Genomic DNA, 26,673 nt, shown 5'->3' with positions numbered 1-26,673 from the left:
TGGCTAACTAGGTGGCTGACGGCAACGGTAACTTTTAAGTTATTTTATAGTTAGTTTTGATTTTCAATTTGATTTAGTTATTAGGATTTAAATTTTAGTTAGTTCAGTTTCATTTAATTGAAATTAGTCTGACGGTTGACTTCGATTAAATTGGATCATAATGCCCAAATTGGTCATATTTCAGTTGCAATGATAATAAAAGTTTTAAATTATTCGGGTGTTTCTTTAACGTGATTTGACCCCGTCCATTGGAAAACGGGTTGATCGGGTTGGGCAAACGAGTTTCTTTAAACACGGTTTCTTCCTGGAACTCATGACCTGGATCTTGTCCCAGAAATGAATTATTTTACGTTCGGGTTGACCCTCCAGCTCAATTTTGACCCGTTGATGACGTAACCATATCCAACAAGATAAGATTTATACCTTCTTAAATCATATTATATTATATTATTTTGTTTATGTCAAACCATAGTTGAAAACCAGCGTTACTATTTTATTAATATGGCCAGATAGAATGTGTACAATTAGATTCCAGTTGTATACAATATAATATTCAATTTTTATTAATATGGCAAGATAGAATTTATATAATAATCATATTATAATTTTATAAAATAAATGCTCAAAAAAAAGAACAATTGTAATTGTTTAACTTGAATGTACATTTGATATAAAAAATTTGGTGCAAAAATACATTAGTTGGAAAAGAAATCAAATTAAATTGACGATATTTAAGAAAATAAAAAAATTACATAAGATTAAGAATTATATTATTAAAGTCACGTTAAAGATTAAGGTATTAGTCAATTTATAAGATAAACTTGTATAATTCGCTATACTAAATAATTTAGATCTTAATTAAATAATACTCCTCAAAATGTCAAAAGATAAGTAATTCGAAAAAAATTCATTTAAATAAAATATAGCCACTAAAGCAATCTCTTGCTTGAGATAGAGACAATTTTTATAAATATAGTTTAAACGTAAGAATGTTTTAATTATGAATAGATAGATAAATTAATCCAACAAATTATTAATTATGAATAAATTAAAGATGCTTTAAAGTATATGCATGTGTGTGTGTGACATGGGCGTTATAATTTTAAAATTTACAACTTTAGTATATATTTTTAAAATGTATAAAGACGATTTCTTCATCTTGAAATTTAATAATTTATTGGGTAAATGAAATGAAAGTGTTGGAAAACGTGAAGAACTGATGTATATTAATAAATAATATATGGAAAATACAGGCGAGGAGGAGGAGGAGGAGCTTTTATTTATCTTTATGGGATGTGAAATGTGAAACTGAAACCTTGCGGTTCGATTCTCGTTGGCAGCTCAGGAGATTGGGCTTTTGGGTTTGCTTCGTTGATATTGCGCAGATTCTGACCTTGAATGGTTGAACAGCCACCGACTTGGCGTTCCATCCTCCAACTCGGACGAAGAAATTCAAAACCATCGCAATTCGTAAAGCACGGTCGCCGTCGTCGTCGTCGTCCCCACTGCATCCTTATCCGCTGTCGAATCTTCTTCATGTCCAATGTATCCATCTGTCAATTCCCTCCATCTCTCTATATAACGGAACGGAATTCCAGTGGAAGAAAGAAATAGGGCGACGGAGAGAGATAGAGATAGAGATAGAGATTGAGAGATTCGCATTCGCACGACGAAGAGAGGAAGAGAGAGAGAGAGAGAGAGAGAGAGAGAGAGAATGATACAGCAGCAGCAACCGTACCAGCAAAAGACACTGCCGAAGAGGATTATCCTGGTCCGGCACGGGGAGAGCCAGGGCAACCACGACGACACTGCCTACACCACCACTCCCGACCACAAGATCCCGCTCACGCAGCGAGGCGTCGAACAGGCCGAGGCCGCTGGCGTCGACATTCACCGCGTCGTGTCCGACGACGGCCACTCCGACAACTGGAAGGTCTACTTCTACGTCTCCCCTTACGAGCGCACTCGCGCCACGCTCCGCCAGATCGGCCGATCGTTTCCTAGAGACCGTCTCCTCGGCGTCCGGGAGGAGTGCCGCATCCGGGAGCAGGACTTCGGCAACTTCCAGCAGGAGGACCGAATGAAGATCATCAAACAGACGCGCGAGAGATTCGGCAGGTTCTTCTACAGGTTCCCCGAGGGCGAGTCTGCTGCTGATGTCTACGATCGCGTTTCCAGTAAGATCTCACATTCCATCGCTCTTTTTCTTTTCTTCTTTCCAGTACCATTGATTGCGAGACTTGGACGGAGATTTAGAAAGTTTAAGAGACCTTGTGGTAGATTCAAATGGAAGTCTGATTTTGCAAATAAGATATGGTGAAATAAAAGATTCAACGGAGATGGTTTGGGTTTCATGAGTGAGTTAATCTTACATACACTGTAGAAAATGTTTGATGGCCATATGGTATTAGGTATTACAGCTCTTTAGATCCACAAAACAACAATGTGTGGCTGTTTGATTTAATGTATTGAACTGCTGTAACTCAACAGAATGGCAAGATGAAAGATGAAGAAAATTGTGTACATCCCGTTGTTTATGTATACCAAAGCATTGATCCTACCATAATTTAGGAAGACTTGATAACAATTGAATAGAGCGAAACAAGTTGACCTCTCAGCACTACCGTTGACAGAGGAACTATGAGGCAAGTGGATAAAATGGAAGAAGTTTGTAGCAAAAGAGGTAGAGGATAACCAAAGGAGACTTGATGGAAAACCATTAAAACATAACATAGGATATATAGACTTACAGTGATATGACTATGGGCAGTGTGGTTGTTGTTGTTGGTACTTTTTAGTGATCCGAGGAAATTTCTAGGATTCTCTTCATGACTGTTCGGGAGTTGGGAGAATGGATTTTTTCTTCCCAATTTGGTATTTTATTTTACTTTTTTCTGTGAATTAGGTTTTATTTGAAGATCTTGTCTACTGAACATGAAACAATAGATAATGAAATTCATGTATCGTTTTTCCAGTTTTTAAAAAATGTTTAAGAATATTACATCTTCAAAAAGCTGGAGCAATTCTGAGAAATTGAAAAGGTGAGCTTTGCTTAATGCATGTAATGTCATCTTAACAATGTCAAGTTCATTGTTCCCAAAGGTAATGTTATGGCTGCAAGACTTGTCATACTCAACTAGAATGATCAGAAACAAACAAAATGCTAAAAGTTACTTGCTTTGTGGACTTCATCATCGTCATTATTTGCACAAGCTTTAATCCTATTAGGCGGAGCGACTACATAGCTTATTAACTCTCCAATCATCTCTATTCATGGCTATATCTCTTGTAAGACCATTATATTCCATTTCATGCCAAAGGGTTTCTTGTCAATCTATCTGGTATTTCTCTATATTTTTTTGTTACAAACCTTTTCCATTCTATCTATTCAGATCAAGTGTATCTCTTTGCTTTCTTCTCACATGACAAAGCCATCTTAATTCTCTCATGCTTCTTATCTTCAATAGGTGCCTCTTCAATCTTATTATGGACAATCTCTTTTTAAAATTTGTCTTTTCGTGGCCGCATTAACCACAATAACATCTTCATCTCATTTACATTTCTATTTGTATATGTTGATTTTTAACTACCCAATATTTTGAACCAGTAAACAATAATGGTTTTGTAGTTGTCTGATAGAACTTTTCTTTTTCTTGTTTTTTTTAGGGATTTTATGAGTGCATAATGTTGGATATCCTTCCTTTTTATCATTAAGGATGATAACTAACCCAGCCACTTTTGGGTCCCTCCCCTACTTGAGCAGGGTCAATTGTCATTGATCGGGTGTGAGGCAGGGATTAGGGATTCCCCGAACCAATTTAATCTGGATTTATATCCCCCGCCCTCCCCCAACCCACCCACACACAATAAAATTGCATTTATGAGCTATATATATTATAGAAACACAAGAAGAATGCCATTCTTCTTGTGCTTAAGATCAAGCACGATAAGAAAGCACTCTTGCTTTGTGAGCATGGCCCAGCTTATTGCTTGCTGCTACAATGAGCAAGAAGCAGCAGGATGGCAAGTGTAAATTTGGAATGATTGTTTATTTTTAATTAATTTGAATAGTTTTTTAACTTAATTTTTTTAATTATTTTCTAAATTTTTAGATTTTATTTTCTATTTTTATATTAGGTGCAATAAAGTAAGATTGATGATCAAGCATTATGAATTTAAAATTTTTGAATGGTTTTTGTTTATTATTGTTAAGGAGAAGTTTGGGGATCCTTCTTCCCTGTTGAGGACAGGATGAGGCTTAGGGTCTATACCCCATGGAATGGAATACCGGGTATTGGGGTTGCAGACGGGGTGAGAAAACCCTGGCCTGCCTTGTCTTGTCCCACAGCAATTCCTAGTCTTGTTCTGTAATTGAAACCTTTCCCTCCATAATTTAAGCTTATATTTACGTCTTCTTTTGTCTTATATATACCAAGACAATATCATCTACAAGATTGGCTCTAAGTTATTGTCATGTCCTCTATCAATTATAGGGTTTACATACTAGCTTGTCATGTGGTTTTAGCGTTGTAAGATCAATTTGTGCTTTTTACAATTTATGTTTTAGGGTAAGAATGTGTCTCTGGATTTGAGGTCTGAGTCTGCTAATTGCTCTTCTTCATTATGCTAGTTTGCTTATAGCTTGGTCTTTTTAAAGTGATGCTGTGTTTAGTTAAAAATTGCTTTTGATGAAACTCCATTTTACTCCTTTGTTTTCAGCCTTCATCTTTTTGGATGTATTTTGAGTTTATCCATAATAAGAGGTCAGTGCAAATTCTTAATGTAATCCAATCGTAATTGAAAAAGCTTTAGTATCTCCGTAAGTCCTAATGTATATTTTTGCTTGATGGTACCTATCTTTTATAATCTGTATATTAGCAATTTGGCCTTCTTTTTTTCTCTAAAAATCTCCACAACACTTCTATGAGGATTTTATCAGAGGATTTTTCCAAATTTGTAAACATCACATGCTTTGAGAACTGATGACTTGTGTGGGGACTTGTATATATACTAATTTCCTCTGCTACCATTTTTTGTCCTGAGAACTGATGGAGATAAACTTCTTTCCTCTTATTCAATTCTATTGGAAATCTGTTGCGGCCTTCGATTTATAATGCAAACAGAAAATTTTTGAAGGGTTTAGTTATTGGTCATAGAACTAAGAGGGGGAATTATGTTAGTTTTTGCTTTTAGAAGCTTCAATGTTCCACGGGTACACTTTGTTGAAATCTCCGTAGGCACGGTTCCAGGTGTTATTCAACGGAAATCTCAATCTAAATGTTGTGAGCTCAAGTCCCGTTTTGGCACGGCAAGAAATAGAAACACTGACCTAATGAAATGATTCTGCTTCATAGATGAAAACAAACACCCGCTGAACAACTAAAACCAATTATGGGGAGATATAAGAAATATTTTGTCTTCTTTCAGTTATTTTCTTTGCATCCTGTGTTGCTAAATTGTCGAATCTACTACTGAGTTTCCCTCTTCCCAAGGCCCTTTGACTGGGCATAAAAGTTGAACCCTTAAAACTTGGTTTGTTTTGTGAAGGGGGTTCAAATCCCAAAAAGAGAAAAAAACGAGCAAATATTAGTCCCAACTGAAGGCGTGATGAACATGGTATTTGAAAATAATGTTTGGTGATCCCTGGATCATGAAATAGTAAACTTCTTTAGATTTGTAAATTCTAAAATAGCAAATCTAAGTGATAAACCTGCTACCTTGGAGACGATCCTTCTGTGTTCTAATGCCTGAACCCCAACTAAGACCTTAAGCCTTTGGATGCTTAAAAATCAATCTATCTCCTATTGGCATTCTAATTCTTGTAAGCCTTTAAAGCTCAAAAAGTTCAGTTGGTAATGCCCTTATCATAAATAGATATAACTCAATGTAGTTGTTACCTATGTCCTAAGCCATTTAGTTTGTCCTCCACAATGCTGTAAATCCCGTGATAGTGATTCATTAATGGTTCACGGGGTCCACTTTATGGTGAGGTCCTCCATAGAAAACAACTAGTAGGTCATGAAAATGGGAGACCTTTCCATATATGTTCTTTCTGAAATAGCAGATGTAAGTCAGAAAGCCATAAGAGCAATGCAGCTCCTACTTTGGCCAGCACCTGTGTTCCAATATCTGAACCCCAACTAAGACTTCAGTTTAGTTCTTTTTAGATAAGCATTCAGATGCCTAAAAATTTATCACCTAATTTATCAGCATATCAATTCTCATTATTATCCAGCATTACTTGCATGTCTCCTGTGAGAATCAAAAACACCAGATTTTTGGATTAATCCTTAATTAAATCAAACACTAAGCGCTTTGGAAATTATGATCCCATATTTTATCTGAGTAGGAGGTGCTGCTTTTGAAAAATGGCTTCAATATGATTTCAATTCTCTTTGCGGCACTGGAACTTGTTGATTAAGAAAATGTATGATCCCCATTTCTTTTCTCTGTAGTAGAACTGTTACCGCTGCTTCATTTCCCAAAACAAATTTTCTTTATTGATTTGCTAGCTGTTGATGAGTTACCGATGAATAGCTTGTTTCACCATCCCATTAGAAATTTTGCTAGCAGTCCCATGCTAGCACTGAATAAATTCTCCAGTTAGTGTGTAATGGCATGAGTGTCAATAGCCTTTAAGAGGGGGTGCTAATGTGCTTTCTATTGGTCACTCAGAGTTCATCTGCTTGTTCTCTCAAGTAGTTGACAGTTCAACATTATGGTGTTGCCCGAAAATATTGGTGTAGTTTGGACGGATGTGATAGCCTCCGTATCCATTGTGTTCTGATTTTTAAGCTTTTCTGGGATTGTATTGTCGTCTGCCGCACTCTTAACGCCAGGAGATCCAGAAAATCATTTTATTTCTCATTGAGTTCTTTTTAAATAGTGAGCCTGGGTACTGGGTAGTAACCTGTAAGCTTTCAACTCTCTTTTTTTTTTGGGGGGGGGGGGGGGGGGGGGGGGGTGACTCAGATTACACTAGTTTGAGTAACTCTCAAATAACCTCTTTGCAAAGTAAGGAAAAGATTGCATATAAATACAATCCTTCTCCAACTCTCGTAAAATGGGGAGTCTTGTGCACTTTAAAACACTCAATATTTGGGTTGTTTTTTCATTACCGAATGCAAGTGCGAAAGCATTTCCTCCATTCATGGTGTTTGCAAGTGGCCAGTATCAAGGAGTGATATTCCGACATTTGTTGCAGGTTTCCTGGAATCTTTGTGGAGGGACATAGACATGAACAGGCTTCACTGCGAGTCATCCGATGAGCTAAATCTGGTAATCGTATCCCACGGGCTAGCCTCCCGTGTATTCCTAATGAAGTGGTTCAAGTGGACAGTGGAGCAATTCGAGTACCTAAACAACCTGGGGAACTGTGAGTTTCGGGTGTTGCAACTAGGGCTGGGAGGAGAATACAGCTTGGCGATTAATCACTCGGATGAGGAGTTGCAAGAGTGGGGGCTTTCTGCTGACATGATAGCCGACCAGAAGTGCCGAGCCAATGCCACGAGGAGTTGTTGGAACGAGAATTGCGCCCTCTACCTGGATTCCTTCTTTGATAAACTGGCAGATTCTGAAGAAACTGCTGTAGTTGAAGGGGACTCTGATGACAAAGAAGCCTGATTCTTTTGAGCATGCATGCCTACCACCACAATAGGAACTCTTAAACATTCTTTTCATTCATGTGTGTATAATTATACTAACTATGATCTTCTTCACATTGTATTATTATTTATTTATTTTGAATGTGATATTAAAAAACCTCACCAATTGATTCCTGGTGTGGTGCCGTCAACTCTGTTCTGCTCAGGAACGAAAGAACTGGATAATATTTGTCTTAAAAGTTAAAAAAGACAAACATTAAGTTAGCCAAAGATTACCATTATGAGGGAGGAGACCACCATCCAAAAGGAGAAAAGTTAAAAATGCACAGATACTTGACTGGGTATGCATTCAAATCCTTCATTTTGTGTAGGCGCGCGCGCACACGAATATATGTCTGATCTGCGGCGGCAACTTTACCGTTGCCAATAATATTTGAATAGCTTCTTGAGCTTCCGATCCTGAAAAGTCAAGTAACAGGAGCTTTAACGACTACACAAACAACAAGATTCGAGATCGCAGAAGGAAGCCTAAGTATTGAATTTGGTGACTGAGAAAATACATGAAAGAAAGCAAACGGAAATGCAAACAACCATGTTATGTACAAACACGGTATTCAAGAAAACGAACACCACACTACACACAGAATTTGAAAACTCATAAATCCATCCACTTCGGTATATTTCCAGTATTGAGATGTTCCTACTTCAACTGTATGCATCTAAACAATTACCTATGATAAAGAAATGACGGTACAAACAATTGTGGGAAGTTGAAAGCATAGCCCATAGGTTTGCTTGCTACATCTCAGAACAATCCAATATGCAATTATTGCCAACTTAGCACAACTGCTTAGGTAAAAAGAATGTGAATCAATTCGGCTGCTAAACCTAAGAACACATCTCAGCTCCAAATTCTGCTAAATTTTCATCAGCGGTGACAAATCTCGCGACCCCTTTCACAGCTCTCAACAAAACTTCTTAAACATGGCATTTTAGGAAGTTTCATCTTTTGAAATCCAATTGACCAACTTGAGTAAACAGGTCCAAGCCCCAGACTTGTTTAGTAGTCTCTTGAAACTCTTGCACCTAATCTGGAGCATGAATTTGCATTTGCTGTTGCTCCCCAACTGAAAAAGAAGAAAGAAACACAAAATTGTATATCTGGTGACACGGAAAGTGTGCATCAACCTTTATTGTTGTCCTGATCCAGAAAAAAATAGCTTCCAGGAATTGATTTAATCCTAAGGCATTTAGAACATTTCAGTTAGAAAGGGTCATTTGGAGGAGATGATGAAATTGAGTTGAAACACTGGAGTGATTCGACAAACCCGTTAAATCCCACGATGGATCATAGAACTGTCAACGATACAGCAGATGACCGAAGCTTCACTCCATCTTCATCCCACTTGGATTTTGGGGCAGTTGCTCCAGCAATAAATGCCTGCAAGATACAGGACAGAGATTCGCTGGATGAGTTAACAGACCTTCTACGTTATAAAGGTAATAAAAATCTACAAAATTGTGATGCTTTCAAAATGAACAAGTTTTCTATGAAGATGAATGAATGGTTGATATTCCAGGAAAAAAAAATTGCTTAAATTTAATATGTTTTAAGGTTTCTAGCTCTTCTCATCAACTCTCAGATCTTTAGTAGAAGATTTACCAGAGTTTATTGGAAGAAAAGTTCATGTAATGTTTTCTGCGTTTGTTAGATTCTTTGGATTCCGTAGCTTGTGATATTTGAGCTTTACATTCTGAAACTTGTACATTTCTGAGAAAAATAGATTCTTGCATCCTTTTGGCCTCAATCTGAGTTTACTTGGGTCAGCTTTTAATCTAGGTTACATTTCCTTTGGTTTTAGAACAAATCAAGATCCTTAATTTTCTATATAATTTATATTTGACAACATGGTAACCAGCATACAATGTGATGAACTCGTGATTGATCTAAAAGCTTAAACAAGCTACTGAAGATCAAAAGCACTTTGATTATTTTCAACTATTAGAATGGTTGACGATTACACTTTCAACATAAAGGGTTTTGTGAGGCCCAGCCTTTGGGCCTTGTTAGAGAAAGCCCAAAGGGGGGAAACCAGGCCCATAAGGCCATATAAAAGCCCTAGCGCTCCCAGCTCTCCCCCTTCTTCCTTCTCGTTCCAGCAGCTCTCTCTCTCTCTCAACCGATTTTGGGCAATCTAACCGTCGGATCCTAAATCCGACCACATTTCATTGTGAAAGTAACCCCAATCTACAAGAAGGTAAGTTCTTTAGCTTCATCAACCCTATTTTTTTTAGCAAAAATCCTGATTTATGTATGTATATACATGTGGATTGGGTTGGCCGAGACTTTAAACTTAGATCTACACAAATTTAGCCGTTAGATCTTGCTGGTTTTTGGATATGTTAGTGAATGGGGTTAGAGGTGTTGAATGGATGCCTCAGATCGTCGGAAAACGTCGACCGACGACGGCTGACAGTGTGTTTTGTATTATGGCCAAAATTTAAAAGTTAGATCTACGAAGATCTAGCCGTTAGATCTTGATGGTTTTGGGGTATGTTGGTCTATGAGGGTAAGGGAGTTGAGTGATGGTCTCGGATCGCCGGAAAATATAGCCGACGATGTCAAACAGCTTATTTTTAAATTTGACCAGAAATTTAAAACCAGATCTACGAAAATTCAGTCGTTAGATCTGGCTCATTTTTGTATATATTAACCTATGTTACTAGGCGTTTCTAATGGTAAGTTCTGATCGTCAAAATATTCAGCCGGCGGTGGCCGAAAGTGGATGCCACCAGTGTGGTTGGCCTAGGTTGTTTTATTTTGGGGTTTTGTGCCGTTGGGACAGCATTTGGGTCGGTCCAAATCTTAGGAGATTTAAATTTTGTATTTAATTAATTCTTATTTAATTTGATAATTTTGTTAGGTGATTTTAACACGCCCCAGTCGAGAGGCGTTTGAGGGAATCCCGCCTCTTCTATAACATTGTGAGTGGGTAAATTGTATTATGGTGGTATTTGTTGCATTCATACCTTTCATTATTCCAAAATTCTATATATACTATTCATGACTTCGTTGTGAATTGCATACGGGGGAATTAGAATCCATATTATTTGTTTTGCACATATTGACACCTGTGGTTACTTGCATTTCTGTTAATGTGGATTGTGATAGTTGTATGTGATATATTACATGTGGCATTGATAATACCAAATGTTGGTATGAAATGGAGTAACAGTTAGAACTCTGTATCGCTAACCACAATAAGAGTTAGCCGTTGGTGCATCACGTATGTGTTAGGGTGTGAGATAGTCCACCGTGGATGGGCGTGAGATAGTCCGCCATCCTTGTTTATATCTAGCATGAGATAATCCGCCGAAGTGGATCTTGGTGGCGTCGAGATAGTCCGCACCAAGGAAATGATATGTGTGAATTCTTGTTCTAAATGTTTTACTCCCAATGTGCATATTTATTCATCATCTCTCATTTGGTATTATGTATTACTGGAAATGTCATGGCATGATGATCTATATTGTTGCATTGATTCTATACTCCTCCCATTATAACGCTTTTTACCCCTCACTAAGTCAGTGTCCAGTTTACCCCTCAATATTTCAGATTTTGTAGGTTGACATCATTTTAACGGTAGGAGTCATGGCCACGTGGGAGGCAACACTGGGGGTATGCGAGGGTCTTTGCCATGATGCCTCAGGATGCCGAGGCCAGTAATGCCGTTGTCACAGGTATGATTTCCATTTCACATATTGATGCCTTGGTTTTGTTTGATCGAGGGTTTACACATTCATATGTATCACGAGAGTTTGCCCCACGTCTAGGTATAGAACCTTCCTCTCTAGAGCGACCTATGATTGTAGCTACCCCTACCGGTAACCCTTTGGTAGTGGACACAGTGTACCCGGGTTGTGCGGTCACTGTGGTTGGGCGAGACACGATAGCTGACTTAATCTTGCTAGGGAATATGGGATTTGATAGCATATTAGGAATGTATTGGTTAGCCTTTTGTCATGTCACCTTATATTGTAGGCAAAAGAATGTGTGTTTCGACCCTCCTATTGGAGATCGATTTTGCCTTCAGTGGGATCAACCCCCTGTGGCTAAGGACATTATATCTGTATTGGAGGTGAGACATCTATTGAATGAGGGGTGTCAGCCATTCCTAGCGTTGGTGCGGGAGACCTATGAGTCAGAAGGTGAGATAGGGCAAGTGCCGAGGGAGTATCTAGATGTATTTCCTGAAGATTTGTTGGGGGTACCGCCGGAACGGGATATAGAGTTTTGTATAGATTTAGCGTTGTGAGGCCCAGCCTTTGGGCCTTGTTAGAGAAAGCCCAAAAGGGGGAAACCAGGCCCATAAGGCCATATAAAAGCCCTAGGGCTCCCAGCTCTCCGCCTTTCTTCCTTCTCGTTCCGCATCTCTCTATCTCTCTTAATCGATTTTGGGCAATCTAATCGTCAGATCCTAAATCCGACCACACTTTCACCATGAAAGCAACCCCGATCTACAAGAAGTTAAGTTCTTTAGCTTCATCAACCCTTTTGTTTTTAGCAAAAATCATGATTTAAGTATGTACATATGGGTTAGGTTACCCAAGACTTTAAACTTAGATCTACAAAGATCTGACCGTTAGATCTTGCTGATTTTTGGATATGTTAGTCAATGGGGTTAAGGGTGTTGAATGGCTGCCTCGGATCGTCGGAAAACGTCAACCTGCAGCGGCTGGCAATGTGTTTTGTATTATGGCCGAAATTTAAAAGTTAGATCTACGAAGATCTAGCCGTTAGATCTTGATGGTTTTGGGGTATGTTGGTCTATGAGGGTAAGGGAGTTGAGTGGTGGTCTTGAATCGCCGGAAAATGTGACCGGCGGTGTCAAACAACTTATTTTTAAATCTGGCCAGAAATTTAAAACCAGATCTACAGAAATACAGCCGTTAGATCTGGCTCATTTTTGTATATAGTGACCTCCGTTGCTAGGCGTTTCTAATGGTAGGTTCTGATTGTCGAAATATTCGGCCGGCGGTGGCTGGAAGTGGACGTCGGTGTCACGGAAAGGGACCTAGGACTGATATATCTTATAGTTGCAATCTTGGTTTATTTTTTGCTTACTATTGTCATTTCCATTTTACTGTAATTTTGTTATTTTCCTGCTGTAATTTCCCTAGTGGCACTAGCTAGAAGATTCCCACGTGGAGGGGAATTAGAATAGGACAAAAAAGCGATTATAACCGCTTGGAGGAGGGATCTACTGTAGTAGTCCCCTTACACCGAGTGTTATATATTTCCAGCTTGTTAGAGAAAGAGGCATCGAATGAGAACTACCGGAATTGATTCTCCTCCATTGCTCCAATCTCTCTTCTTCTTCTCTCTCTCGTTCTTGTTCTCTCCCTCCCTTGCTCTATTTCATTTTGTGTTATTTCATTTTGTGTTGGTCGAAACCCACTCCACTCCTAAATCAATCGGGGCCAGGAGTAGTCGCATTCACGGGTGTGTCGTGACAGCCGGTAGTGTGGCTAGCCTAGGTTGTTTTATTTTGGGGTTTTAGGCCGTTGGGGGAGCATTTGGGTCGATCCAAATCCCAGGGGACTTAAATTTTGTATTTAATTAATTCTTATATAATTTAATAATTTTGTTAGGTGATTTTGACGCGCCCTAGTCGAGAGGCGTTTGAGGGAATCCCACATCTTCTATAATATTGTGAGTGGGTAAATTGTATTATAGTGGTATTTGTTAAATTCATACCTTTCATTATTCTATATATACTATTTATGACTTCATTGTGAATTGCATACGGGGAAATTAGAATCAATATTATTTGTTTTGCACATATTGACACCTGTGGTTGCTTGCATTTTTGTTAATGTGGATTGTGGATAGTGATACATGTATGTGATATATTACATGTGACATTGATAATACCAAATGTTGGTATGAAATGTGTGTTAAATAGAGTAACAGTTAGAACCCTGTATCGCTAACCGTAGTAAGAGTTAGCCGTTGGTGCACCACGTATGTGTTAGGGTGTGACATAGTCCACCGTGGATGGGCGTGAGATAGTCTGTTATCCTTGTTTATATCTGGCATGAGATAGTCTGCCAAAGTGGATTTTGGTGGTGTTGAGATAATCCGCACCAAGAAAATGATATGTGTGAATTCTAATTTTAAATGGTTTACTCCCAATGTGCATATTTATTCATCATCTCTCATTTAGTATTAGGACACCAGAGAGGCAGGTGGACCTTCCAACTTGTCTATAAAGGACAGGATTCACTTGGGAGTACAGACAGCAGTAAGTGAGGGGCTGAGGACTATCTTAACGCCACCAAGATCCACCCAAGTGTGAACCATTGGGAGTAAACTATTTAGAACCAGAATTCACACATATCATTTCCTTGGTAAAGACTATTTCACGTCGGATATAAACAATGATGACAGACTATCTCACGCCCATCCAGAGTAGACTATCTCACACCCTAACACATACTTGGTGCACCAACGACTAAATCTTACTGTGGTTAACTATACAAGGTTCTAACTGTTACTCCATTTAACACACATTTCATACCAACATTTGGTATTATCAATGCCACATGTAATATATCACATACAGGTATCACTGTCCACATTAACAGAAATGCAAGCAACCACAAATGTTAATATGTGCAAAACAAATAATATGGATTCTAATTTTCCCGTATGTAATTCACAACGAAGTCATGAATAGTATATATAAAATACTAGAATAATGAAAGGTATGAATGCAACAAATACCACCATAATACAATTTACCCACTCACAGTGTTATAGAAGAGGCGATATCCCTCAAACGCCTCTCGGCTAGGACGCGCCAAAATCACCTAACAAAATTATCAAATTACATAAGAATTAATTAAATACAAAATTTAAATCCCCTAGGATTTGGATTGACCCAGATGCTGCCCTAACGGCCCAAAACCCCAAAATAAAACCTAGGCTAGCCACACTGCCGGCGTCCACTTCCGGCCACCGCCGGCCACTATTTCGACGATCAGAAACTACCATTAGAAACGCCTAGCAACGGAGGTCAATATATACAAAAATGAGTCAGATCAAACGGCTGGATTTTCGTAGATCTGGTTTTAAATTTCTGGCCAGATTTAAAAATAAGTTGTTTAACACCGCCGGCCACTTTTTCTGGCGATCCGAGACCACCACTAAACTCCCTTACCCTCATAGACTAACATACCCAAAAACCATCAAGATCTAATGGCTAGATCTTCGTAGATCTAACTTTTAAATTTCGGCCAGAATACAAAACACACTGTTAGCCGCCACCGGCCAACGTTTTCCGACGATCCGAGGCAGCCATTCAACACCCCTAACCCCATTGACTAACATATCCAAAAACCAGCAAAATCTAATGCCTAGATCTTTGTAGATCAAAATTTAAAGTCTCGGCCAACCCAACCCACATGTATATACATACATAAATCACGATTTTTGTTTAAAAAAAAACAGGGTTGATGAAGCTAAAGAACTTACCTTCTTGTAGATTGGAGTTACTTTCACAGTGAAAGTGTGGTCGAATTTAGGATCCGACGGTTAGATTGCCCAAAATCGGTTGAGAGAGAGAGAGAGAGCTGTTGGAACGAGAAGGAAGAAAGGGGAGAGCTGGGAGCCCTAGGGCTTTTATATGGCCTTATGGACCTAGTTTCCCCCCTTTGGGCTTTCTCTAACAAGGCCTAAAGGCTCGGCCTCACAATGCTAAATCTATGCAAAACTCTATATCCCGCTTTGGCAGTACCCCCGGCAAATCTTCAGGAAATACATTTAGATACTCTCTCACTACGGACACCTGCCCTATCTCACCTTCTGACTCATAGGTCTCCTGCACCAACGCTAGGAACGCCTGACACCCCTCATTCAATAGATGTCTCACCTCCAATACAGATATAATGTCCTTAGCCACAGGGGGTTGATCCCACTAAAGGCAAAATCGATCTCCAATAGGAGGGTCGAAACACACCTTCTTTTGCCTACAATCTAAGGTGACATGACAAGAGACTAACCAATCCATTCCTAATATGCTATCAAATCCCATATTCCCCAGCAAGATTAAGTCAGCTATCGTGTCTCGCCCAGCCACAGTGACCACACAACCTGGGTACACTGTGTCCACTACCAAAAGGTTACCGATAGGGATAGCTACAATCATAGGTCGCTCTAGAGAGGAAGGTTCTATACCTAGACGTGGGGCAAACTCTCGTGATACATATGAATGTGTAAACCCTGGGTCAAACAAAACCAAGGCATCAATATGTGAAATGGAAATCATACCTATGACAACGGCATTACTGGCCTTGGCATCCTGAGGCATCATGGCAAAGACCCTCACATACCCCCAGTGTTGCCTCCCACATGGCCACCCTGGCCTCTACCTCCTCAGCCCTTATCACCTGAAGGTGGTGGTAAAGGCTGAAATGGGGCTCGCATCTGAACTGGCGTCCCCTGAGTCGTCCCACGCCCGGTGGCATGCCTTGCCTCCTGATGAGCTTATGGGCAATCCATTCAAATGTGGCCTATCTCCCCACACCCGAAGCAGACTCCTGTTAGTCGTCGGCATGGTTCGTGGTGAGGCCGCATGCACGACTGGCAAAGTGGTGCCCCTCTACCACCCTGGCCACCCTCTCTAATCCTCCATGTTGCTTGTCACCTCTATCCTGGAATGGTCGTTGTCCCTGACCCCTAAACCCTCTATACTGTTGTTGTTGCTATGATTGTTGTTGGGTTCTCATTTTGTGTTGTTGATTCCCACCGCCATGTCCAGTGGTATCAAGCTTCACCTTCTTGCATTGCTCTCTTTGGGCTCACTCTTCCATAGTACTCTTCTCCATCTTCATGAACACTGGCGAATGTGGAAAGGTGAGAGGCAACCATCACCCTATGAATAGGCCCCACCAATCCATTCACAAACCACTGCACCTTGTCCTGCTCGGTGGCCACCAGCATACATGCAAAGTCAGTCAGGTGAGTGAATCTGCTATAATACTCCCCTACCGTCATATCGGGAGTCTGCCTCAACTCCTCAAATTCTCGGACCTTAGCAAACCTCACTGCCTCAGGAATAAATCGTTCCCTAAACCCGTCACTGAACTCCTTCCACCTTAGTGGTGGTGCACCTGACATCCTAGCTTCCTTTAGGTTTTTATACCACTAAATGCTGACCCTCGCAATAAAAAGGCGGCACACTCTACAAGTCTCTGTTGGCTACACCCTAAAGCCTCTCCAATCCTCACACACTCCTCCAACCCCTCCGGTTCCACCTTGTTGCTATCCCCGTCAAACCTAGGCGGGTCATATTGCATAAATTCTGATAAGGGAATGTCCACCCCCTGGTCTTGCTCATCTGGTAAGGCCTGACCTCTGTCTTGAGATCCTAATCCACTCCCGGGAATCCCCAAAGTCCTTAGGACCTCACTTACCGCTGTTTGTACTCCCAAGTGAATCCTGTCCTCTATAGACAAGCTGAAAGGTCCACCTGCCTCTTTGGTGTCCTGGAGGACATCAGCATCCCCATCTCCTGGGTGTTGCTCGACAACGTCCCTACGTGATCAACGGGCACCCCAAGAAGGTACGGGCAAGATAGGAGCAATCTGTCCTCTCCCACGACCATGACAACGACCACAACAACTGCTGTGTCCACGAGCTCGGACCGCATAGCCTCGAGTCCTAGGAGGCATGATTTCTTGTATGCAACATTAGACTAACTCATTATACAGAACAAAACAGTATGCCACATCACATAGAATTCGACATGCACAGTCATGATATGCAAAAAGAGACCTAGAGTCCATGGCATAGTGAGGTTGTGAATATGTCGTGATTCATACTTATACCTATCCTGCCAAAAACTTGCTTCGGACCACAGTGTATGCAATACAATGCATGTGAAAGTGTTTAACCTCTTATTCATACACCTAAGTGTCATTTCGTTTCCGTTTTATTTCCCAAAGTTTTAAAGTTTAAGCTCTGATACCAACTTTGTCACGACCTAAAATCCTGGGCCATGACCGGCACCATCTCCCTAGAAGCCACAATCTCCAACAAGGAATAGTACGCCTTACAATATACATAATCCTTCAAACATTTAACCATCTCATATACACCACAAAATAAATGCATTTCCATTAACTGATATTGAAGTGCCCACCGGGCTATAATTCCATTACATGCTTACAATATTCAAAATTTCTCACTTTACGTACGAAAAGAATATTAACTTCCCTATACTCAACCCGTGAGATAGATGCATGTGCTGTAGCCAGAGCGTGTCTAGAGTAAATGAAGTAGAATCGTTTACCACGACTCCTACCATCAAAATGATGTCAACCTAAAAAATCTGAAATATTGAGGGGTAAGCCAGACACTAGCTTAGTGAGGAGTAAAAAGCGTTATAATGGGGGGAGTATAGAATCAATACAACAACATAGATGATCATGCCATGACATTTCAAGTAATACATAATACCGAATGAGAGATGATGAATAAATATGCACATTGGGAGTAAACCATTTAGAACCAGAATTCACACATATCATTTCCTTGGTGCGGACTATCTCAACGCCACCAAGATCCACTTCGGGGGACTATCTCACGCCGGATATAAACAAAGATGGTGGACTATCTCACGCCCATCTACAGTAGACTATCTCACACCCTAACATATACGTGGTGCACCAACGGCTAATTCTTATTGTGGTTATTGATATAGGGTTCTAACTGTTACTCCATTTAACACACATTTCATACCAACATTTAGTATTATCAATGCCACATGTAATATATCACATACAGGTATCACTACCTACAATTCACATTAATAGAAATGCAAGCAACCACAGGTGTCAATATGTGCAAAACAAATAATATGGATTCTAATTTCCCCGTATGCAATTCACAACGAAGTCATGAATAGTATATATAGAATAATGAAATATATGAATGCAACAAATACCATCATAATATAATTTACCTACTCACAGTGTTACAAAAGAGGCAGGATTCCCTCAAACGCCTCTCGGCTAGGGCGCATCAAAATCACCTAATAAAATTATCAAATTAAATAAGAATTAATTAAATACAAAATTTAAATCCCCTAGGATTTGGACTGACCCAAATGCTACCCCAACGGCCCAAAACCCCAAAATAAAATAACCTAGGCTAGCCACGCTGCCCGCGTCCACTTCCAGCCACCGCCAGCCGAATATTTCGACGATCAGAACCTACCATTAGAAATGCCTAGCAACGGAGGTCAATATAAACAAAAATGACCCAGATCTAACGGCTGGATTTCTGTAGATCTGATTTTAAATTTCTGGCCAGATTTAAAAATAAGTTGTTTGACACCGTCGGCCACATTTTCCAACGATCCGAGACCACCACTCAACTCCCTTACCCTCATAGACCAACTTACCCAAAAACCATCAAGATCTAACGGCTAGATCTTTGTAGATCTAACTTCTAAATTTCGGCCAGAATACAAAACACACTGTCAGCCGCCACCGACCGACGTTTTCCGGCGATCCGAGGCAGCCATTCAACACCCCTAACCCCATTGACTAACATATCCAAAAACCAACAAGATCTAACGGCTAGATCTTTGTAGATCTAAGTTTAAAGTCTCGGCCAACCCAATTCACATGTATATACATACATAAATCACGATTTTTTGCTAAAAAAAAATAGGGTTGATGAAGCTAAAGAACTTACATTCTTATAGATTGGGGTTACTTTCACGGTGAAAGTGTGGTCGGATTTAGGATCCGACGGTTAGATTGCCCAAAATCAGTTGAAAGAGAGAGCTGTTGGAACAAGAAAGAAGAAAGGGGGAGAGCTGGGAGCCCTAGGGCTTTTATATGGCCTTATGGGCCTGGTTTCCCCCCTTTGGGCTTTCTCTAACAAGGCCCAAAGGCTGGGCCTCACAGGTTCTGGGGAATAAGAGAAGCTTCACAATTTTGAACATCCAACATGAAATTCAGCAGACATGTGCATTTGTCAATAAAGTACTATAAGATGAACACAGAATTGGCATAGCAAACTCAAAGTTACATGATAATTACACTAGAATGTATGCGGCATACCTTTCCACTGTTAATGGCAGCTACTAGTGCAACATGCTGCTCATCTCTACCAAATTCATAAAAGTAGTAAGTCCTGAAATGCATCAGCTCACAAGAAAGCCTCTGTTAGAGAACATCGGCGTGTCCTTAGTATAACAACCTGTAACTACTGAAAAGAATAGTTATTCTACAAATATTTCATTTGCTTTCAGATTACAGAAAGTAGCAATCATTACTCTATAACCTCTAAACAATCTGACCAAGTTACTTGAGATGGGTGTATTGTATCAGAAGGGAAGTCAGATGAAAACATGGTATTTTCCATGTCAGCTCTATTTCTCTCTTTAAAATGTTCTCTCTACTCTCCCACAGCAGGTGGGATGAGACAAACCACAAATTATATGTTCCCTTCCCAAAAGAGAAGATGATAATAATAACAGTAATAGTAATAAAACTATTCATAATTTTTATAAATCTCTGAGGACAACATGAGGATTAATTTTACCTGAAACCTTCATCTTCTTTGATTTTTATTGTGCGAGCAGAGTATAGATTTGCACCACCTGCCACAGCAGTAAAAGATGGATTGAGGACTCAGTAGTTGGAGATAAACCAGTGCCTAGCAAAAAGAAGTTTGTTAGAATGTAATGCTTGTTATACAGAAAGAAAAGACAAGTGAAGTAGAACAAATTAAAGCCTTATTTGGGAATAACTACAGATGTAAACAAAGAAATAGCAAGGTAAAAATAAATTTCATGAGACCATGAAGAAAGAATTTAAAGAGAAATATTTTGCTTGTGGATCTAAGAAAAGGAACAAAGCATTCAAATCAAAATACCAGGAACAAATATTTTTGCCGCCTCCTTCAGTGAACCAAAATCTGTAATATCTTTGGCCTATTCAAGTCAGTAAAAATAATCAAAATCAGACGGTTAATTATGGGTCAGAAATAAGATCAAATACAAGAGAAACAATGCATCATGCAGATAGTGTGGAAAAGTGCTCATGAGCATTGCACATCCTCTGGCAGTATGAAGGTTGTTCTGTCCCCCCCCCCCCCAAAAAAAAAAAAAAAAAGAAATAATAAATAAATAAAAATAAAAAACTTGCCTAGTGACTTAGAGAAAACAACTTCTAGATAATTGGGTAAAGGTTGAATTTACTTTCAAATTATTTAATTATAAAATTTATGCAGAATATAAATAAAACCTTATGTAGAAAGATATATAGGCCTCAAAAATATTCAATTGTTTAATTATTAAGCTTATATAAACATTTCAATTTTAGAATTCATCAATTTTCTCCTGTTGATTTCAGAATTATCAATAGCACAAATTGAAAAATAAAAAGCTACAGGCCAAAGTATACAGCATCTCGCTGCAGTATTGGAGCTAGTTAAATTGTAGACCTCAGTTATCATATAAACGTAACAGGGGAGAGAGAGAGAGAGAGGAAACATTGTTGATAAACACCGTAAATATTTCTGCACAAACCTCTAAGAAGGTGATCTTTAGTTGATTGGATGGGCGAACGACAACACTTACAACTTCAGATCTGTACCAACAGTTGATTGATATAAGAATGAACAATTCAAATTTTTGACAATGAGTAACACTAAAATTGATTTTGTCAAACCAAAAAAGAACAGAGAAGAAGAGAAAGCTGAAAAATCAAAACATTCTTTTCAGCATGCTTTTAAGATATTTAGTCTATATTTTTCTTTGTGACAAGGAATTGAAAATTAAGTGCTTACAGTCATGAAAGATGATAAATAATTGAAGGGTTGAAAAATTGACACTCACTAGTGATGAGACCCAATCAGATAAGATCATAGGAAGGGAAAAAAGACAAACTCATCAAGTCCCAGGAGAACTTCTATTGTCATTACCAAATCCCATAATGATGATAGAAGTTCACCACGAGAATTCCCAGCAACCAATCATCCTTAGTGAAGAATTTGTATATAATTGCCATACAAAACTAGGAACAGAATCACATCTTGGAACCAACACCATTTCAATGCAGTCGGGGAGACAACAACAGAAAGCACCAGTCAAAGGACAAGGGCATGGCACCAAGACATAAGTACCTCAAGTTTCATCTCTCCCAAATGACTAGACTGGCCTGAAATAAAGTGCGGGATGGACCAAACAAAGTTACATCTTGAAGCATTTTCCAAGTAAGTTTCTATAGCAAGTTGGCAACAACTAGTTAGAAGATGGTGTCAAAAAAAGGACCTAGGGTCATGACCATATCCAGCTTTTATCTAACAATGACTATCACTGAAGGTATTAAAGCACAAGAATCCCTTGGCTTGTGAGTAGGATATATATACTTTGAGGTCCAACCATCCTTCAAAGGAATCACCATAATCATAGAGAATCCTAAAAATGCATCAAAGAAACAAGTATATCCCATGCTTGCTATGCCAAATTTACACCCATGGGGAAAGTAAACTCGCAACAAAGAAGAGCAAATATGAGTAGATAAAGACTTGCAAAAGGAAATGCCCACTAACCCCTCAGAAAAGTTAAATATGTCAAGTAAAGGAAACTAACATAACTACCCCCTCATAGCCATCTTTCTCAATATGAAAGAATGTAGCTGTACTAACACAACAGAGATCTTAAGACTTCCCAAAAGATGACCATGTCGCCACATGCCAAGAGCCTTGAATTCCATTTGCAAAAAGATAATTCCTAAAATGATTCTACTTTGCTATTGCCAGTAAGCAAACGAAAAAAAAAAAAAAACTCAGAAACTTGCTTTTTGCATTTGTACTCATGCTTAAAATGCTAGTAAGAAAAGGAAAGTGCATTCACTCCCAAACAACTTCGTATTAAAAAAGAAAAATAATTCAATAGAAAACCTTGTTTGGGGAGGGGGTAATTGAACCCCAGGATGGCAGGTCTCTTGGCCTTTTTGAGGAAAACTGTCAATTTTCGTAGCTTCACTGGTACCAACCAATTCATAAAGAACTACCACATTCAAGAGAATCTCCAAAGCACCTCCTTCAACACCTCAACTATCAATAATAGCATTCATCAAAAGCACTATCCAAAAAATCATCTGAGCAAAATGTTTTGAAGTGACAGATCAAGCATTTTCTTGCCACCAGGAATGATATAGGTAGATTCCTATTGTTTGCATTAGCAAGCAAAGAAATCCTTCAAGCTCCTATAGAGATCTAAGTAGACAACACCCATCTCTTTCTTTTCTATTTTATTTTACATACTTTAAAAGACTGTCTTTCTTCTTCAATTAAATAACCTACTTTGAGCTCAAAACAAGGGAAGTAGGAAACAAATCATAGTTAAATAGTTCAATGACAAGGGTCCCTTTTTGTCCCTTGGTATTAGTAAACCCCTTAGATGAGGTAATATGGGGAAAACTAGAATTCCCAAGTGGCTACCTATAAGAACCCATTTAGAACGAACAACCCTTCTCATAAAGCATAAGACATCGGAGAAATGATGGAAGATGATTGTTAAAGCATTTTCTAAGTCTTGTGCAACAAAGATGTACATATCTGTCTGCATAAGAGCTTTATAAGACATGCTAACCAGAACTTTTAGAAGAATAGACCCATCTTGAGCTACCAGTTGATTGAATAAACGAGCCTTATCCAGTTGAAATCAGTCAAGCCAAATGAGTTTGGCAGATATCCACAAGCACTTCAATCACCTTTCTTATCGATAACCAAATATTCATTAACACCGCCTCTGTAAGCCCCACTCTTAGTTCCTTCTCAAAAGTGGCAGAACAGTCAGTAAGGAATTTCCTCTGACCCAATTACAAAATATTTCTTCAAATACTGTTAACCTAGCATGCAATCCCACATGAACTTGACAGGAAGAGATGGTAAGATTTTAGTTAGACAGGCATAAGAGAGAGTTAGTTTCAACCACCACCAACCAGCATGCAGATATCAAAGAGGACCTTTACATTTTTTTCTAATCTTTCAAAATTTTCAAATGTCTTGGGCCCAAAAACTTGTGAGATCTTAAGTTTCACAGCCATCTTTGTAGAAAGAAACCTTTTTCACTATTGCTATGAAGTGAGATTCAGATGAATTCTGAGTTTATTATCCACTGAAAGAATCTAAAAACAGCATGAAGAAATTCTTTTGCTCAGATGACTAGAAAATAATATTTTCAGAACATAGATATTTGGAGACTTTATCCTTGTGCTCCTAGAGGCAATTCTTGGTAGCAACGGTAAAGTTGGTCCTTTATGATTAGATAGTCACGTGTTCAAGTTATAAAAATAGCCTATTTGCAAAGCAATGGTAAGGTTACATATAAGAATGACCCTTTCTTGACCATCTCAAAGTGGGAAGCTTCGAGCATAGGGGGATGTTCTTATCCTTGCCAACCCCAGTGCCCTCAATGATACCCAGAATGCCCACTGTGGAGCTTCAGACACATACCCATGGGCAATGCCCACATGTGTAGAAAGAAAGAGAGACACCAAGGATCTAGCATTAGTCGGAGTAAACACAGTTTGTACATCTGTTAGGATACTTCATTGCAGCAGCTTCTAAGGACACAAATATAATTAACCCACGTAAAGGGCATCCTCAATGCACGAGACTCCCCACTTTGAAAGGGTCAAGGTGGGTTGTACATTTACGCAGCCTCCCTCTTGCTTTAAAAAACAAAAACCTGTTTCTACAACTTGAACCCATGACCTTCCTGTCACAAAAGAGCAAACTCACCCTTGCTGTCAAGACTCTCATAATTAACACCAGATATTAAGTGAAAATAATTCCAAATGAAATTTATTCATGGAAACATATAAGGCAATACAGACACCAAAATAAAGGAAAACGAGCTTGAAAACTTTTACCCATCAGTAGATGCAAACCGTGCTGCAAAGGTCTTTGGTTTAACCTTATCGCCATATAGAGATAACCCCGCGTTATAATCCTAGAAAGAAAAAAGAACACGATTTAGTTAATCAATAAAAGAAAATACAATCCAGAAGTTCTGTAAAGGCACAAATTGTGCTAAGAATAGATTCTTAACAGCTAAATATATCATAGGATTTTTATCTGCATTCAGTACACTGTACACCACTACATCTCCAATCCTTACCCTCAGCTTTAAAGGCAACACGACCCATACTAGATTGTATAACTTTGCCCCCTCCGGGGGCTGTGTCATTACAATTGACCGTCCAGTGAGAAAACTGCTTCAACAATTATCCGTATTGTATCTACTAACCCATTAGATATGTTTCTAACACTTTATTTAGCCCTTTTGGGAGATGACCCGTAGAGTTACGAATAGAATCAAAACCAAACGAGACTACTAGCGCGTGGGCATGGCTCAGGAAAGTATGTTTGAGACTAACATAGCTCATAAGTCTACTTCAATTAGCAGTTTTGGGTGAGGATAGCGGTATTACAAATAAATAAAACCTAAAGCAATATGAAGTGAGCAACCACCCGAGAAATGATTAAGAGGACATGAATGCATCGGCGAAACAAAAACAGACCTCAGGCTCGGCGATGTCCTCGAACTGAGGGGGGACCCGAATGGCGAACCCATCTCCATAGAACTGAAACCAAGACTTGGTGTTGGCAACGCCGGAGAGAATGGACTTGGAAGGCGAAGTCTCGGCGGAGGATGCGGGAATTGGGGCGAGGTAAAGAAAAGAGAGGGAAGCAGAGCTGAGGTTGAAGTGGCGCCTGGTGGAATTGAAGGTGGAGAAACAGAGGGGTTTGGGAATTGGCGGGCTGCGATTGGGGTTAGGGTTATGGTGGGACTTTGGAGGATGGAGAGAGGGAGAGGGAAGTGTGAAGATGGCCGCCATGGCCACAAAAGAGAGAGGGAGAGAGAGAGAGAGAGAGAGGGGAGGGGGCGGCATTCATTCATGGCTCCAAATCAACGGACAAAAGGACTAGATAATGTGGGACAGGGTGGGAGTGCTCTTCGCCGGTTCGTTTTAAACGCCTCTCTGCTCGTCCAAGTAGATACCAGGGATAGTTTCGTCATTTACATCAGTTGTGTTAATACCCCTGAACTAACGGTGTGTTTCGGTTCACGAAAAATGTTATTTACACATTTTGATTGACATTCTCGTTAACATCTAATTTATAATTCATAATACTTTAATAATGAAAGGTATATTAATAATTGTAAATTAGAGTTTAAGTAAAGGGTATATTAATAATTATAAAATAAAGTTTAAATTAGAGATATATTATTAATTAATTAATAAAGTGTTAATAAAGATATACAAGTAACATTTTTTTCGATTTAAACTCTAAAACTATCTTGAGCTGCATTCTCTATTTTATTCTTTATTATATTATAAATAATTCACTCTTTATTCTTTTTTTATCTTAAAAATTATATTTACTCCAATTACATTTTCTATTTTTCTCTCTATTTGATTATTTATTATAGAAATCAAAAAACGCATTGCCATGATTGATAGAAAAAAACAAACCACTGTCAATTGAAATTGAACAAAAAAATTGTAGAAACCAAGCAATACTTTGATGAAGACGCTACCATCAGCAACTGTATGTCTTTCTCTTACTATTTGTTTCCTCGACGAGGACGTTGTTCCCACTGCCAACTATTTGTCTTTTATTTCATTGCAACTATGCATATTTTTCGGTCATAGATCTCTTATTGTTATGTTTGACCACCTTCAAAAATTATTTTCGAAGTCGATGGCAAGTCAGTTGCAATGTGTTTCGTCATTTTCATCTTCTTTGACAGAGCTTCATGAATTGACGGTGACAGTTACAACTGTGATGACGACAATAATAATGATACCTCTAATGATGGCTTTTATAAGAAAGGATGGTGAAGATTGCGATGGATGACGGGCTCGCTAATAAAAGAAAGGGATTCAGCATTCGTTATTTGGATAACAAGTGATAAGAAACTGTATTAGAGTAGTTTTGATCAATCTTCTCGTTAAAATTTTGACTAAATAA

At 39.0% G+C, this 26,673-nt stretch overlaps 2 protein-coding genes across 17 annotated transcripts; one reads left to right on the top strand and one right to left on the bottom strand.

Annotated features, from left to right (window-relative positions):
* Window positions 1-1,278: 1,278 nt before the first annotated feature.
* Window positions 1,279-7,774, top strand: LOC127801010 (phosphoglycerate mutase-like protein AT74). The gene is made up of 2 exons (XM_052335762.1): window positions 1,279-2,177; window positions 7,205-7,774. The coding sequence occupies exons 1-2, from the start codon at window positions 1,715-1,717 to the stop codon at window positions 7,621-7,623; spliced, it is 882 nt and encodes a 293-aa protein (XP_052191722.1). The 5' UTR covers window positions 1,279-1,714; the 3' UTR covers window positions 7,624-7,774.
* On the bottom strand, window positions 6,827-25,625 carry LOC127801012 (uncharacterized). Of its 16 annotated transcripts, XR_008022922.1 has the most exons (9): window positions 25,218-25,625; window positions 24,567-24,646; window positions 21,212-21,272; window positions 20,557-20,614; window positions 20,224-20,281; window positions 19,740-19,812; window positions 8,933-9,045; window positions 8,336-8,845; window positions 7,857-8,063 (listed from the first exon to the last, which is right to left on the bottom strand). XR_008022922.1 is itself a non-coding variant. In XM_052335764.1 (8 exons), the coding sequence occupies exons 1-6, from the start codon at window positions 25,587-25,589 to the stop codon at window positions 7,883-7,885; spliced, it is 810 nt and encodes a 269-aa protein (XP_052191724.1). In that variant the 5' UTR covers window positions 25,590-25,625; the 3' UTR covers window positions 6,827-7,642; window positions 7,768-7,802; window positions 7,881-7,882. The 16 variants fall into 16 exon arrangements, 11 of the variants coding, with proteins under 11 accessions (XP_052191724.1, XP_052191725.1, XP_052191729.1 ...); XM_052335764.1 differs by lacking the exons at window positions 8,336-8,845; window positions 8,933-9,045; window positions 19,740-19,812 and adding exons at window positions 6,827-7,642; window positions 7,768-7,802 and having other exon boundaries at window positions 7,881-8,063; XM_052335766.1 differs by lacking the exon at window positions 7,857-8,063 and having other exon boundaries at window positions 8,251-8,845.
* Between the last annotated feature and the right edge of the window lie 1,048 nt (window positions 25,626-26,673).

The sequence above is a fragment of the Diospyros lotus genome, chromosome 5 (assembly GCF_014633365.1).
Source record: "Diospyros lotus cultivar Yz01 chromosome 5, ASM1463336v1, whole genome shotgun sequence".
In the NCBI taxonomy this organism is placed as follows: domain Eukaryota; kingdom Viridiplantae; phylum Streptophyta; class Magnoliopsida; order Ericales; family Ebenaceae; genus Diospyros; species Diospyros lotus.
Note: the sequence above shows the minus strand (reverse complement) of the source record. Positions and strands in the feature narration are given on the sequence as shown.

Bases quoted from the DNA above. Each gene is read 5' to 3' on its own strand.
- LOC127801010 (XM_052335762.1), top strand. From the start codon at position 1,715: ATGATACAGCAGCAGCAACCGTACCAGCAAAAGACACTGCCGAAGAGG. The intron at 2,178-7,204 runs GTAAGATCTCAC...CATTTGTTGCAG, and splicing joins TGTCTACGATCGCGTTTCCA to GTTTCCTGGAATCTTTGTGG.
- LOC127801012 (XM_052335764.1), bottom strand. From the start codon at position 25,589: ATGCCGCCCCCTCCCCTCTCTCTCTCTCTCTCTCTCCCTCTCTCTTTT. The intron at 21,273-24,566 runs GTAAAAGTTTTC...CTGTTGGTACAG, and splicing joins CGGTTTGCATCTACTGATGG to ATCTGAAGTTGTAAGTGTTG. The intron at 8,064-20,223 runs GTAAAATTAATC...TTGACTTTTCAG, and splicing joins AAAGAAGATGAAGGTTTCAG to GATCGGAAGCTCAAGAAGCT.